The sequence below is a fragment of the Oryctolagus cuniculus genome, chromosome 15 (genome assembly GCF_964237555.1).
Source record: "Oryctolagus cuniculus chromosome 15, mOryCun1.1, whole genome shotgun sequence".
NCBI lineage: Eukaryota > Metazoa > Chordata > Mammalia > Lagomorpha > Leporidae > Oryctolagus > Oryctolagus cuniculus.
The window spans coordinates 23,275,258-23,287,977 of record NC_091446.1 but is presented as its reverse complement, the minus strand read 5'-3'; the positions used below and the strand labels follow the sequence as shown (position 1 = coordinate 23,287,977).

At 41.2% G+C, this 12,720-nt stretch overlaps 1 protein-coding gene across 7 annotated transcripts in view; it reads right to left on the bottom strand.

The window, feature by feature from the left end:
- Window positions 1-12,720, bottom strand: part of SORCS1 (sortilin related VPS10 domain containing receptor 1) — a 574,197-nt gene that overhangs the window by 128,367 nt on the left and 433,110 nt on the right. For all 7 annotated transcript variants that reach the window (XM_070057266.1, XM_051824149.2, XM_051824151.2 and 4 more), the window contains exons 7-8: window positions 3,616-3,734; window positions 969-1,058 (exon numbers count right to left, since the gene is read on the bottom strand). In XM_070057266.1, the coding sequence (XP_069913367.1) occupies window positions 969-1,058; window positions 3,616-3,734 (209 nt within the window). The remainder of the gene's footprint in view (window positions 1-968; window positions 1,059-3,615; window positions 3,735-12,720) is intronic.

Sequence of the window (12,720 nt, the reverse complement as noted above, 5' to 3'; positions counted from 1 at the left end):
GAAAAGTTGAGCTAAAATTCTCTTTAAACTTGTAGAGTCTTCTATTACAAGCCATATATATTTCCTTGCTCTAAGATGAAGGAATACTAGGTTAAAATATCTGGTCATTAAGTAAACTGAAAATAGATCTCTGTAAAAATTAAGAGAATATGAGAGTGAAGAGGAGGAGGGATGGAACATGGGCAGGAGGGAGAGTAGGGGGGAAGTGTCACTATGTTCCTACATCTGCATATTTGAAATATATGAAACTTGTATGAGTTAAATTTTAAAAAATTTACAGTAAAAAAAAATGCCACAATGGCAACACCACCACATACACCGCTTTGAGCGCCCATGTCAGCTTGACCTCCACTAGGTGGCGCTCAATATTAAGGCAGTCCTTCAGTGTTTCCCAAAACTTAACTAGGGATGCCAACAGCGAGGATCTTTCACTTTTCCTTTACAGCTGCTTCCAAAAACCTATGTCTTTAGGGAAGTTTTTGTTTTTGTTTTTGTTTTTGTTTTTTAATTAGCTGTGACTCAGAACTCTGACTCTAACAAGCCTTGTGAGCTCCAACGAGAAAAAGAGCCATGTTGCTGCAGCAATTCTCAATAATAACGTAACAGAAACAGATCCCTGCTGATGCACTGATAGACCATGAATTCAAATATTTTTTCTGTCTTGATATACACCTAATTTATATGGTTTGTAAACATTTCTATTGATAAGCAAAATCAAAACAATGATTATTTGGATGCTCTTACAGAAAGAATTCTAAAGAAAGGAAGAAACGAAGGAGGGGTACTGACGGGGGAGGGAGCTGAGAGATAAAGGTGAATCATGTGACTGGTAAAAAAAAAAAGCAGCAGAGTAGTGGAGAAACAGAGGTAATATACAACGATGAAAGCCTGACAGGGCCCCTGCAGAGGGGGTGGACTATGTGAAATCAAAGGAAATGGTGAAATGCAGAATGTGACTCAGGCCATACCTTGGGCAGAGCATATTTCGGAAGTTTCATTTGGGCAAAAGCATTCCTTCGGTAGGACACATAGTAGTGAGGTCTTCCTCCTGATGTCAACTAGATCAGAAAAACAAGACAGTGAGAGGAGCTAATGCAATGGTCACAGGTCAAGAACAGTCCCCCGAGTGCAAGGGGTAGCTGTCAACAAAACAACAGAGATGCCTATAGTAGACAAGCATAAACAACTGGTATTCAGTTCAAACTCACTTCAACAGTGAATGTGAGTTGGTCAGAGGGCCCAAATACAACCACACTGGATGACAGCACAATTCTTTAATATGAACTGTCTCAGAATCCAGACACATTCTCCACTATTTTTCAAATGATATAAGCCTCCGGAAATACTGGCTCATTGCCTATCAGCAGCCCAACTCCCAGCTCCAAGTCAATTATCCTACAAACAGTCCTCATGTCACATCACAAGGAAATGGTCCAGATCAGAAAATGGCAGAATGAGAACTGTACAACTCTGGGCACTGAGTTCCAGTTTAATGGTATCACACTGATGACTATGCACTTGTTCCATACACAGCAGTGCCGGCATGTTAGTTGGAAAGCCAAACCGGGGTCCCGCTATAAATCTACTCCTGTTTTCCAACTCCCAGAACAAGTGTGTGAGCCCACTCCCCTGATTTTGTCCATGACATACAGCCCAACAAAACCTGGTGTAGGTGGGGGCAGGTGAGAGGAAGCAGTCTCCACCTTGGCATGACAACATGCAAGTCATGATGTCAAGGGTAGTACTGCCAATTCGCTCTCCTTGGAGCCACTCTCAACCAGCACAGATATGCTAAGGTAGCTAGGCAGACATGAGCCTAGGTGTGGAAGAGGGGTGGAAGAAAATGAGAATATTTAGAGAAAATGAGGAAACAAGCCCTGAAAGCAGACCAGCATTTATACCTGAAGTCACTGCACTTGTGCTATAGCCCTGTTAGATGGGGTTAAGCCCTCCCGCTGGGGATTTTCCTCTGCCCTGTACCACAGAGGCTATTAGGTCCAATAACCCCATGCTGAACACATCCTGGGAGGATTTTCTGGAACTCTATATCCAGAAATCCCCTACTCACCATTTCCCAGAAGGGGGAGGAGGGGAGAAGGAACAGGGGACTCCTAGTCATGTCCATAAAAACTCCAGTCTGAATACAGACTGGGCTCTCAGCCCTTTCGTGAGATGCCTGCCTGGCCTACGAGGTGTACTCTCTCCTCATTATTTCTCTTCATTACACTTTGCTACCTGGCTTACCACTACTCTGTCTCAGGTATGAACTGTCCTTTGTGCAAAGCACCCCTGAGCAGCCTATCTCTGGTAGCATATTTGGCACCCACCATCAGCTGCAGTCTTGCCTTCTCAGAATGTAGACAAATGCTTGCAGTGAATGTTTATCAGACACTTGGGGATATGACTGGAATGAAACAGTCTTCCCCATTGGGTAGCAGGTCTCCACTTAGCCCTAGCGCTGGCTTCCAAGATCATATTCATAGTGGCATGGGTAGAAAATATATGAAATTCCAACTATTGAATTGATTCTTGTTTGTAAGTCATATATCTGGATTTTACATAAACTGTCACTAGAAACCAGAAAATATTCCTGGGATAGAGAAATGAATTACAGACAGAACCAACCCTTGCAACTGTTTGAATGTCATTTGATAATTTGATACTGAAATTATCAGAGTACTGATTACTCATTTCCTTGAAGAAAATGGAAATGAGGTAGGCATGTGTGTATATAAAACCACATGTGAAACAATTTAAAAGTACACAGGCTAATGTCAGGCATTTGAAAAATTTGCTTTCCAAAAACACGTGATTACATATTGTAAACTGCAATTTCTGATCCACATAATACAATCACGTGTGTTTTAGTTGTAGTGAATATGTATATGTCAGCTACTTAACGATTCCACCTTTGTCATTTTTAAAGTGGAAAGCAGTGAGAAATTTTAAATGCACTGTCCAAGCAAGGCAAAATTCTCCTTAAATGTTGAGAAGTAGCAAAGCATTCTCGTTCCCCAGTACTTTTTAAGAATCTGTGAAACTTCAGCTTCAAAAGCTGTTTCCCACCCTTCTTTAGAGGTAAAACGCCTGGCTGAACACATCTCTGGCAAAGTCCTTTTACCACTGCAGTCGGTGTAGGACAACAGAGGCTGCTCCCCCTCTCTCTTGCAGGGGCCTCCCCACACCGGTAGCCACCTCACCACTTCTGCATGGCGGTGTCGGGGAGGAGGCTGATCTGACTACTGCCCTGATAAGCACAGATCGCCACACCTGCTCAGGCCTCTCAGTGCCCAGGAGCTTTTGTGGAATGCAGGCAAGGGGCTGAGTGGAACTGTGCACCCTCTGAGACAGTCTTAACACTCAGCGAGGCCACCATGACCCCATGTTTATAAGGCCTCCGGACTCTGACCGAAGCAACTCACTACTATTCGACTGGTACAGAATCTTCTATCCTCAGTAACGCTCCTTTGCTGAAAAGGGAACACTTTATTTTTACTTCTGTTTTTCCTTCATCCACTTTTTGGGGAATGTAAGCAGCAGAAGCAGCTGCGATAGGAACAGAAGTAGGAGACACGCATGGCTTTGAGACGATCAGTAGAAGTGGCTGTGTCATACCTGCACAAACACATAATCATCCTGGACAATCAAAGAGTCTGGGTCAATGTAGCCTGGGAAAGGTTTATTCTTGTTGGTCTCGGTGCAGTTCTGCATTCGACAAGTTAGGTATTGTGAATCTGAAAAATCAAAAAAACCAGGTGGTTAGGGAGGGCATACACACAAGTGAGCCTTCAAGAAGTTCAGGAGAAGTGATTTTTATGAGAAGCTGTACGTGGATCTCACCAAAAAATAGTTGCACCAAAATACACATCTGTGAATTCATTTTTTCATGAACTATTTGAAGTCCCCTTGCACAGAGCTTTAGAGTCAAAGTGGATATTTTCAACTTCCCTTGCTATCTCCAAGTCTTCAAACAAACTTCACAATCTGTATTTAATACATTATAGCTATCATTACTGCTAAAATTAATCTCACTAGTATTGTCCTTTGCTATCACCATCAGCTCCCAATGCTCACACCAACTCTTGTCATTCTAGAAAACTAAAGTCTTGTTCATTAATTTTCCCAACCAAAAAAATTTTTAATTTTATTTGTTTATTGGAAAAGCATAGTAACAGGGAGAGGGAGAAGGAGAGGGAGAGGCAGAGGCAGAGGCAGAGGCAGAGGCAGAGGCAGAGGCAGAGGCAGATCTTCTGTCCTCTGGTTCCCTCCCCAGATGCCTGCACCAGGCAGGGCTAGACCAGGCCTGGAACCTGAAACTCAATCCAGGTCTCCCAAGTGGGTGGCAGGAACTCCAGCACTTCAACTGTCACTTGCTGCCTCCAAGGTGCACATTAGCAGGAAGCTAGAATCAAGAACCAGAACCTGGACTTAAACCTAGGCATTCCAGTACAGGATGTGGGCACCCTAAGTCATGACCTACCCTACTGTACTAAAAAGCCTGTTCTAGTCAAAGACACATATTTTGAAAGTCTGGCAGTAATATTTGTGACTTTATAGTCATTTTTTTTCTCATGAGTAGGCTCTTTACCTTCCCTAACTCTGATCTTTGATAGACAAATAGGGAACCACACATACATGAATCCATTTCTCAACCCATGGCAGAAGTGCTGCTTCCAATAAGACACTATATTATGATATAAGCTTTTCTTATACTCTTAATTAGAAAGGACACAGAGTCCAAAAGCTTTGCTGTCATTTTGTAAATATGTAACTCTGACATGGATTTCACCCGAGACTGTACACCAGCCAATAAAGACAATATCATGATAGTGATGATAGCTCTTAGATTGGTTTGTTCTCTATTGCTAGAAGTAGAATGTATCAGGGAGGCTGTCTCTGTTTTCCATCCATGAATATTCTGGCCTCTGTCCAGTCAGATTATGTCACTCCCTTACTTAATACCGCTCTGCCTCATTGCATTTAAAATAAATTCAAGCCCTCCACTGCCTACAACAATTTGCCCCTCCACCCATGCTAAGCTGTGTTAGCATCCCAAACCACCTCTAGCATGGTTATTTCACGTTCAGGACTTGGCCAAATTTCCTTCAAAATCTGTCATTTGCATTCCCTCTGCCTACAATGGTTCTCTCTGGGTTGTAGACAAAGATGGTTCTGGATTTCAACTTACTGATCTTCCACTGTACTCTCTAGAACACACCATCCTGTTAATTCCTTCTATGGATTTTATCCCAATATAGAATTACCTTATTCATTACCTATTTCCGACCTTGTCATGATTAGAATTCAAGCTCGATTAAAATGGGTACCTCCTTTTTTATTTCTTTCCTTTTTTTTCCTTAATCTGTACCCTGGATCCTAATACCTTACACACAGTAGACAATGAACGAGCATCTATTACAACACATTTCTTTATTGAAATATATCTTTTTAAATTTATTTTCAAGTGAGAGACAGATAGACAAATGGAGAGAGGTGTTTCATTTCCCGGTTCACTCCCCATATGCTCACAACAGCCAGGGCTGGGCCAGGCTGAAGCCAGGAGCCCAGAACTCCACCTGGATCTCCCACATGTGAGGCAGGGAACCAAGTACTTAGACCATCATTTGCTGTCTCTCAGGGTGCACATGAGTGACAAGTTGGATGTTAAGTGAAGGAGCCAGACTCAAACCAGCCACTCTGATATGGGATGCAGGCCCTCCTCTATCTCTATATGGTACTTTGTTGCGATGCAATACTTAGAATTGCCCTAGACTTCATGTTTTACAAGAGTCTGTCTTTCAGTGAAGTTGCAGAGTGTGATAAAGAGAAGGAAAAGATCTGTTCCCTGATGATATCATTGGGCCATTGCACTACCTCTCTGATTCCTATGTGAGATCATGAACAAAACCATTGATTAAAGAAAATTTAATAAATGTTCTTGATTAAGAATCTTTGGGCCAGCACTGTGGCTCACTTGGCTAATCCTCTGCATGCAGCACCGGCACCCCGAGTTCTAGATCTGGTTGGGACGCCGGATTCTGTCCCGGTTGCTCCTCTTCCAGTCCAGCTCTCTGCTGGCCTGGGAAGGCAGCGGAGGATGGCCTAGGTCATTGGGCCCTGCACCCGCGTGGGAGACCAGGAGTAAGCACCTGGCTCCTGGCTTCGGATTGGCGCAGCGCCGGCCATAGCGGCCACTTGCGGGGATGAGCCAACAGAAAAAGGAAGACCTTTCTCTCTGTCTCTCTCTCTCTTACTGTCTAACTCTGCCTGTCCAAAAAAAAAAAAAAAAAAAAAGAAAAAAGAAATCTTTGGTTTCATATTACAAATGCAACTCCCATTACATTTCTAGGAATGGCACTTAATGAAGACTTCAGATGGCTACCATTCTTGTCTTATTTATAATGGTTTCTAATAGTTTCTTTCTTACAACTGCAATCTCCTCTTCAGAGATCCATAAAGAAACATAAGGTGGAAATATAAACATATACTTTTCATATTTATAACTCATTTGTGTATCAATTATGAATGTGAAGGAATTAGGGAGGAAATAAAGGAATACAGAAACCAGTATTCGTTGAACATTTGTGTGCCAGGCACTCTACAGCATGTTCACTTTATTTAGTACATTTATAACAAGACATAATATAACAATTGATTTTGCAGATAAAGAAAATGAAGCTCAAAGTGACAGTGATTTGCAGAAATGTCAATATGGGATTTACACTTCATTTGCATAGCTCACTTACTTCTACTACAGTAAGTTGCATGAAAAACTACTGTAAGCTTGGTGTCAGATTTTGTTAAGCATTTTTGGTTTCCATCTAAATCAAGAGGCTCACCAAAATACAAAACAAGGCCACCAGCAAATTAATAATTTCCATTGAGTGATTTGGCATTATGGATCCAGATACTTTTATCTCAGATTAATTACTTAGAATTTTACCTAAGGAAATCATAATCTGGCAAATATATAGACACTAGTATTGGTATAGTTTTCTTAAAGGCGGTGGATGTTTTACGTAGCAGTAAAACATCTATGTTCCATATTGGAGAATCTGGTTCAATTCCTGGCTCTGGCTCCTGATTCTAGTTTCCTTGCCAATACAGATCCTGTGAAGCAACAGGTGATGGCTCAAGAAATTGTGTCCTTGTCACAACGTGAGAAAACTTGGATTGGGTTACTGGCTCCTGGCTTCATAGCTCCTATAGATTTGGTCATTTCTGGTAGTTTCGTTGTGAACTAGTGGATAGGTGCTCTTTAAATCTGTGTCTGTCTCCATCTCTCTCTCTCTCTATCTCTCTCTCTCTAAGTAAAAAAAAATGTTTGAAGTTCATGGAAAAATGGAATTAGAAGATAAATATATTTAGAAAAACAGAGCTTGGAACAAACAAAATGGCCAGGAAAAGAGAAATAACTAAAGAGTGGAACAGCTATAGGTTGTGTTAGTTTTAAAAAATTCACCAAAGTTATCCAAAATGTTTATATTATCAGAAGCTTGGTATAGAGTCTATGTACTCTGAACCCTCCCAGAAACTTTCCTGTTTATCAAAAATTATTCCAAAATAAAAGTTTTTTAAAAGTAGGCTACCAAAATATGTATATTATGAACCTGAAATTCACACTACATATATATATATATACCCATCTATATATAGATATATTTACATATGTATGTCTGCACAAGAAGATATCTATCTATTTCTAATGTCAACAACAGTGGAGATGCAGTAATGTGACAAGTCAGGCAACTTGAGTACAATTTCCCAGTCCAATACCTCTCAGCTTGCTGAGTGGCAGGGAGTCCCAGTGGGTCTGTGAAACCAACTGTCTCTAATTCCTCTGAGGTTCTATCTTCCTCTATTCCTTTTATTACATACAATGGTCGAGCTGTGCAATGGGCCAGTCTTTGGGCTGAGAATTAGAGTTGCACTAGATGACACAAGAATAACCTTTGCAGGAAGTCTTCAAACCAATTCTTACTCACAGGGGCTGCAAGTGAAATCTTCAGGTTGAAGAGGAACTGATCAATTTGGAGTAGCCTGTCTATGGAAAAGTGTTCCTGGTTTGTTCCATTTCTACTCTTAAGGCAAACAGAAAGAAACTGGCTGCACTTCATAATGAGGGACCAATCACTCTTATTACCCTAGGGGCTTGCTGTAATAGCATTAAGCATGATGAACTCTTTCCACATTCAATTCTAGTGAGTGTATGGTGCGATTCCACAGAAAGCATACTGTAATTTGGCATTAATTAATGTCAATTAATGTATGCAACTGCTAGATGTTAGAATTAATTTCATTACCTTGCCTACACAGATGTTTTCCTTACCACAGGTAATTAGGACACTGTATTGCTCCTTTCAAGCGCGCTCACTCTTTGCAAGAGCTGCTGCTCTGAAAAATGCAACTTCCATCCATCCAAAACCTGTGTTAATCTAGAGTAAGAAATCTTGCTTTAAATGGCCAGGTTTTGAGCAAAAGAACAAGAGTTTCAGTGAAGGTCCAGGACCTGGCAGCCTGGTGCACCTAAGCTGATCACTCAGTCTCTCCACATTCTGAATGACAAAATGAACATAAATCATGGACATCTTGCTGGTGGCTATATAGACCAAAGGTCTTAGCCCTGAAATGTGCTTAGTCTGGTGGCTGGCTAGACTATGCTCAAATAAAATATTAGCTCTAGTTGTAAATTAAGTTCTCCCTCTGTAATCACCAATACTGCTGACTGTATTTCAAGGTTTTTTTTTTTTTCTTTTTCAAGTAGAAGCACAAGACACCTCTAGCAACCAAAGTAATCTTAAAGAAGAAGAACAAAACTGATGCATCACACTGCCCGACTTCAAAATGCATTAAAAGTTATAGTAACCAAAACAGCATGGTACTTGTATAAAACAAATGCCTTGATGAAGAGAATAGAATGGAGAGCCCAGAAATAAACGCACACATGTGTGGGCACTTGTTTTTTTTAAGATTTTTATTTATTTTATTTGAGAGTTAGAGCTACAGTGAGAGGGAGAGACAGAGAGAAAGGTCTTTCTTCCGCTGGTTCACTCCCCAGATGGCTGCAACTGCTGGAGCTGCGCCGATCTAAAGCCAGGAGCCAGGGGCTTTTTCCTGGTTTCCCATTTTGGTGCAGGGGCTCAAGGACTTGAGCCACTTCTACTGCTTTCCTAGGCCACAGCAGAGAGCTGGATCGGAAGAGGAGCAGCCGGGACTAGAACCGGCACCCACATGAGATGCCAGAGCTGCAGGCAGAAGATTAACCACTGTGCCACGGCGCAGGCCCCAGCACTTGGTTTTTGACAAAGTTACTAAGATCACACAATGAGAAAGGATAGTATATTCAATAAATGATATTGGGAAAACTATGTAACCACAGCAGAATGAAATTGGACTTGTTCCTCATATACAAAAATTAACTCAATATGGGTTAAAACCTTAAACATAAAGCTTGAAAGTGTAAAAACACTAGAAGAGAACAGGGGAAACATTTCACAACGCTGGTCTGAGAAAAGATTTCTTAGATATGACCCTACAAGTATAGGCAACAAAAACAAAATGAAATTGGATTGCATCAAATTAAAAAGCTTCTGCAGAGGAAAGGAAATGAAAGCAAATAGACTATCAAAGATTAGGACAAACTATTTGAAAATCATAGATTTGATAAAAAGCTAAGTATGAAATATATAAAGATCTAAATAATTCAATACCCACAAGGAAATGCAAATCAAAGCCACAGTGAGATATCACCACATGCATGTTAGAATGGCTAGTATCAAAAAGACTTAAAATAACAAGTGCTGGTAAGGGTGCAGAAAAAGGGAACAGTTATGCACTGTTGGAGGGAGTGCAAATTAGTACAGCCATTATAGAAAACACTGCGGAGGTTCCTCTGAAACCCTAAAAATAGGATTACCATGTGATTCAGCATTTCTGCTTCTGGGTATACATCCAAAAGGAACTGAAATCAGTGTTTCAAAGAGACACGCGAGAACCCATGTTCATTGCAGCATTACTCACGGTAGCCAACATATGCAGTCAACTTGTATTTCCATCAGCAGGTGATCAGTAACAGGAAATCTGGTACATACACACCGCAGAATATCACCCAGCCTTTAAAAGGGAGAACTCCTGTCATTTGTGACACCATGAATAAACCTGAAGGACGTGATGCTAATGAAATAAGCCAGGCAAGGAAGGCCAATGTCACATGAAGTCACTTAGACATGGAATCTTAAAAAGTCGAATTCACAGACTAGAAAGTTTGATAGTGGTTACCAGAGGCTTGGGCTGGGCAGTAGATGGGGAAAGGGAAGATATTAATCATAGGGTGCAAAGTTTCAGTTAAGCAGGAGGAATGAGCCTTAGTGATGATAATAAATAATAATGCATTGTTTACATTTCAAGATTGCTGAAAGAATAGACTTAAATATTTTCACCAGAAAAAAAAAGGTATGTGAGGTGATGGATCTGCTAACTAGCCTGCACTCTTCATTGCACTATGTAACTACAGATTAAAACTTAACATTGCACCTTATCAACATAGAGAATTATTTATAAATTTCAAATAAAAAATTTAAAGTAATTTTTAACATACTCTGATAAATATTCTTGTATAAAAAAATACTTGGTGTAGGCAGGTTGACACAGTAGCCAGTGGTAAGAACCGGCAAATAAGTAGGGCTCAGAGGAGGCAGTGGCAGTCACCTTGGTGTCCAGCACACAGGGCAGCAGACGGTCACATAGTTATACAGGTGTTCTCCATCTCTGCTGGAGTGATCTTCTGAGCCCTAGCTCCCTGCTCAACTAGCCGTGTGACTGTGCGAAGGTCATTTTCTTAGCAAGCTTTCAGATGCCTTCTCTATATAATGAGGGTTATTAGATTTTAGAACTATAAAGGTTGCCAAAAATCAGACTATTACTTGAAGACAGAACAGGTCATTACCATACCTTGACCACTGAAACCTGCTTCCTTCCCACTCCTGCCAAAGCAAAACAAAGCTGTGTGATGCTGTGGGTGAGTTTGTGTCTGGAGGGCTTCTGTTATTTCCAGACAGCACGCTCACTCCTGGCTGTCACCCTGTGCTCATTCCGAGAGTCCTGCTGGGTTGAGCTGCCGTACTTTTCCTGTCACGCTCTCCCAATACTTCCTGGGTCTGGTGTGGACTGTTCCCTGAGGCTCAGGCAGATCTGTCTCTTCCTAGAACTTCTCTACTGATAGCAGCAGCAGTACCATTAATACCCAAGTAACCAGAGCAACTTCTCCTCTGGGTCAGGAGTTATGCTAAAGGGGTTACATGTTTGTTTTCCCTCTTTCAAACTTTTTAAGAAACTATCTAGAGAGTGGTATTTCTTACAAGTGAAGAAATCCAGACTTAGTGGGAGATTTTAAATGCTAGTGACACAGCAAAAAATGTATCAGATTTTTGGGACGCCATTCTATCACTCAGTAGGTATTTATTTAGCAACAAATACTCTAATACCCTAATAATGTAGAACTAAAATTATGAACAAAACTGTAAACTATGTAGGCAAACAGGTATTTTGAAACTCCCCCATCCCCCTAAATTTTCAACTTTAAAGAAAAATCCTTTTTAAATTCTTTATATTTGTATATGAACTTCTCTTTTTTCTATTATTATATTACTTCCATAATGCATCCTATTAAATTCCTCAACTCATTTCACACATACACACACATACATACATTTCAACAGCTGCTGTTCACATACAATTTATTCCAAGCTTCAAGAGCCCTTTGTAGCATGTACTAATTAGAAACTGAGGTCTTCAAAAGTGAGACTCTAAAGTTGGCCCTTGAAAGTCTATGTAGAGAATAAAATATTCCTGTGAAATGTATACCCTAATACCAAATGTTCTCCTCTGCCATGATGAGTTGGTGACGTAGCATTGATTTTGTCTGAGCACTCTCTTGATTTGTAGCCAGGGTAACTTATTAAATGTTGTGTTTTATTGTTGGCCTTTGGATATTTAGGAGGCCATGGCTATTACAGGGAACATTCTGAGATCATAAATATTTTGCCAAGCTTCAGACTAGGATTTGGGGACATAAGAGAGGACAACAAAGCATAACAACTAATGCATATGCAGAAAAGTGCCAGCCAATTACAATGGAGTGCATTGAGTATATCCTAGGAGATTTGTAGCTGTGATGAGTCCAGAGCTTACAGACATACAATCTTCATACCTCTGTATAGACGTTCTAGCCTGTTCTATAAACTTCCACGTGTGCATTTATTTAATAGAATGGTATACATGTTTAAGATTTGTTTATTTGGGAGAGGGAGAGGGAGAGGGAGAGGGAGAGGGAGAGGGAGAGGGAGAGGGAGAGGGAGAGGGAGAGGGAGAGGGAGAGGGAGAGGGAGAGGGAGAGGGAGAGGGAGAGAAATTTTCCACCTGCTGGTTCAGTCCCCAAACTGCCACAAGAACCAAGGTCTGGGCAGGCCAGAACCAGGAGCCAGAACCCTATCTGGGTCTCCCACATGGGTGATGGGGGCCCTAGCACTGGACCATTATCCACTGCCTTCCCAGGAGCATTACCAGGAAGCTGGTTTGGAAGTGAAGCAGCTGGAACTGGACCAGCACTTGGATATGGGATGCTGGAGTCATGAGCAGCTGCAAAGTCCACTATACCACAACACCAGCCCCGGAATTGTGGATTTGTTATACCCAATGATCCACAGTACTTTCAGGGTTAGA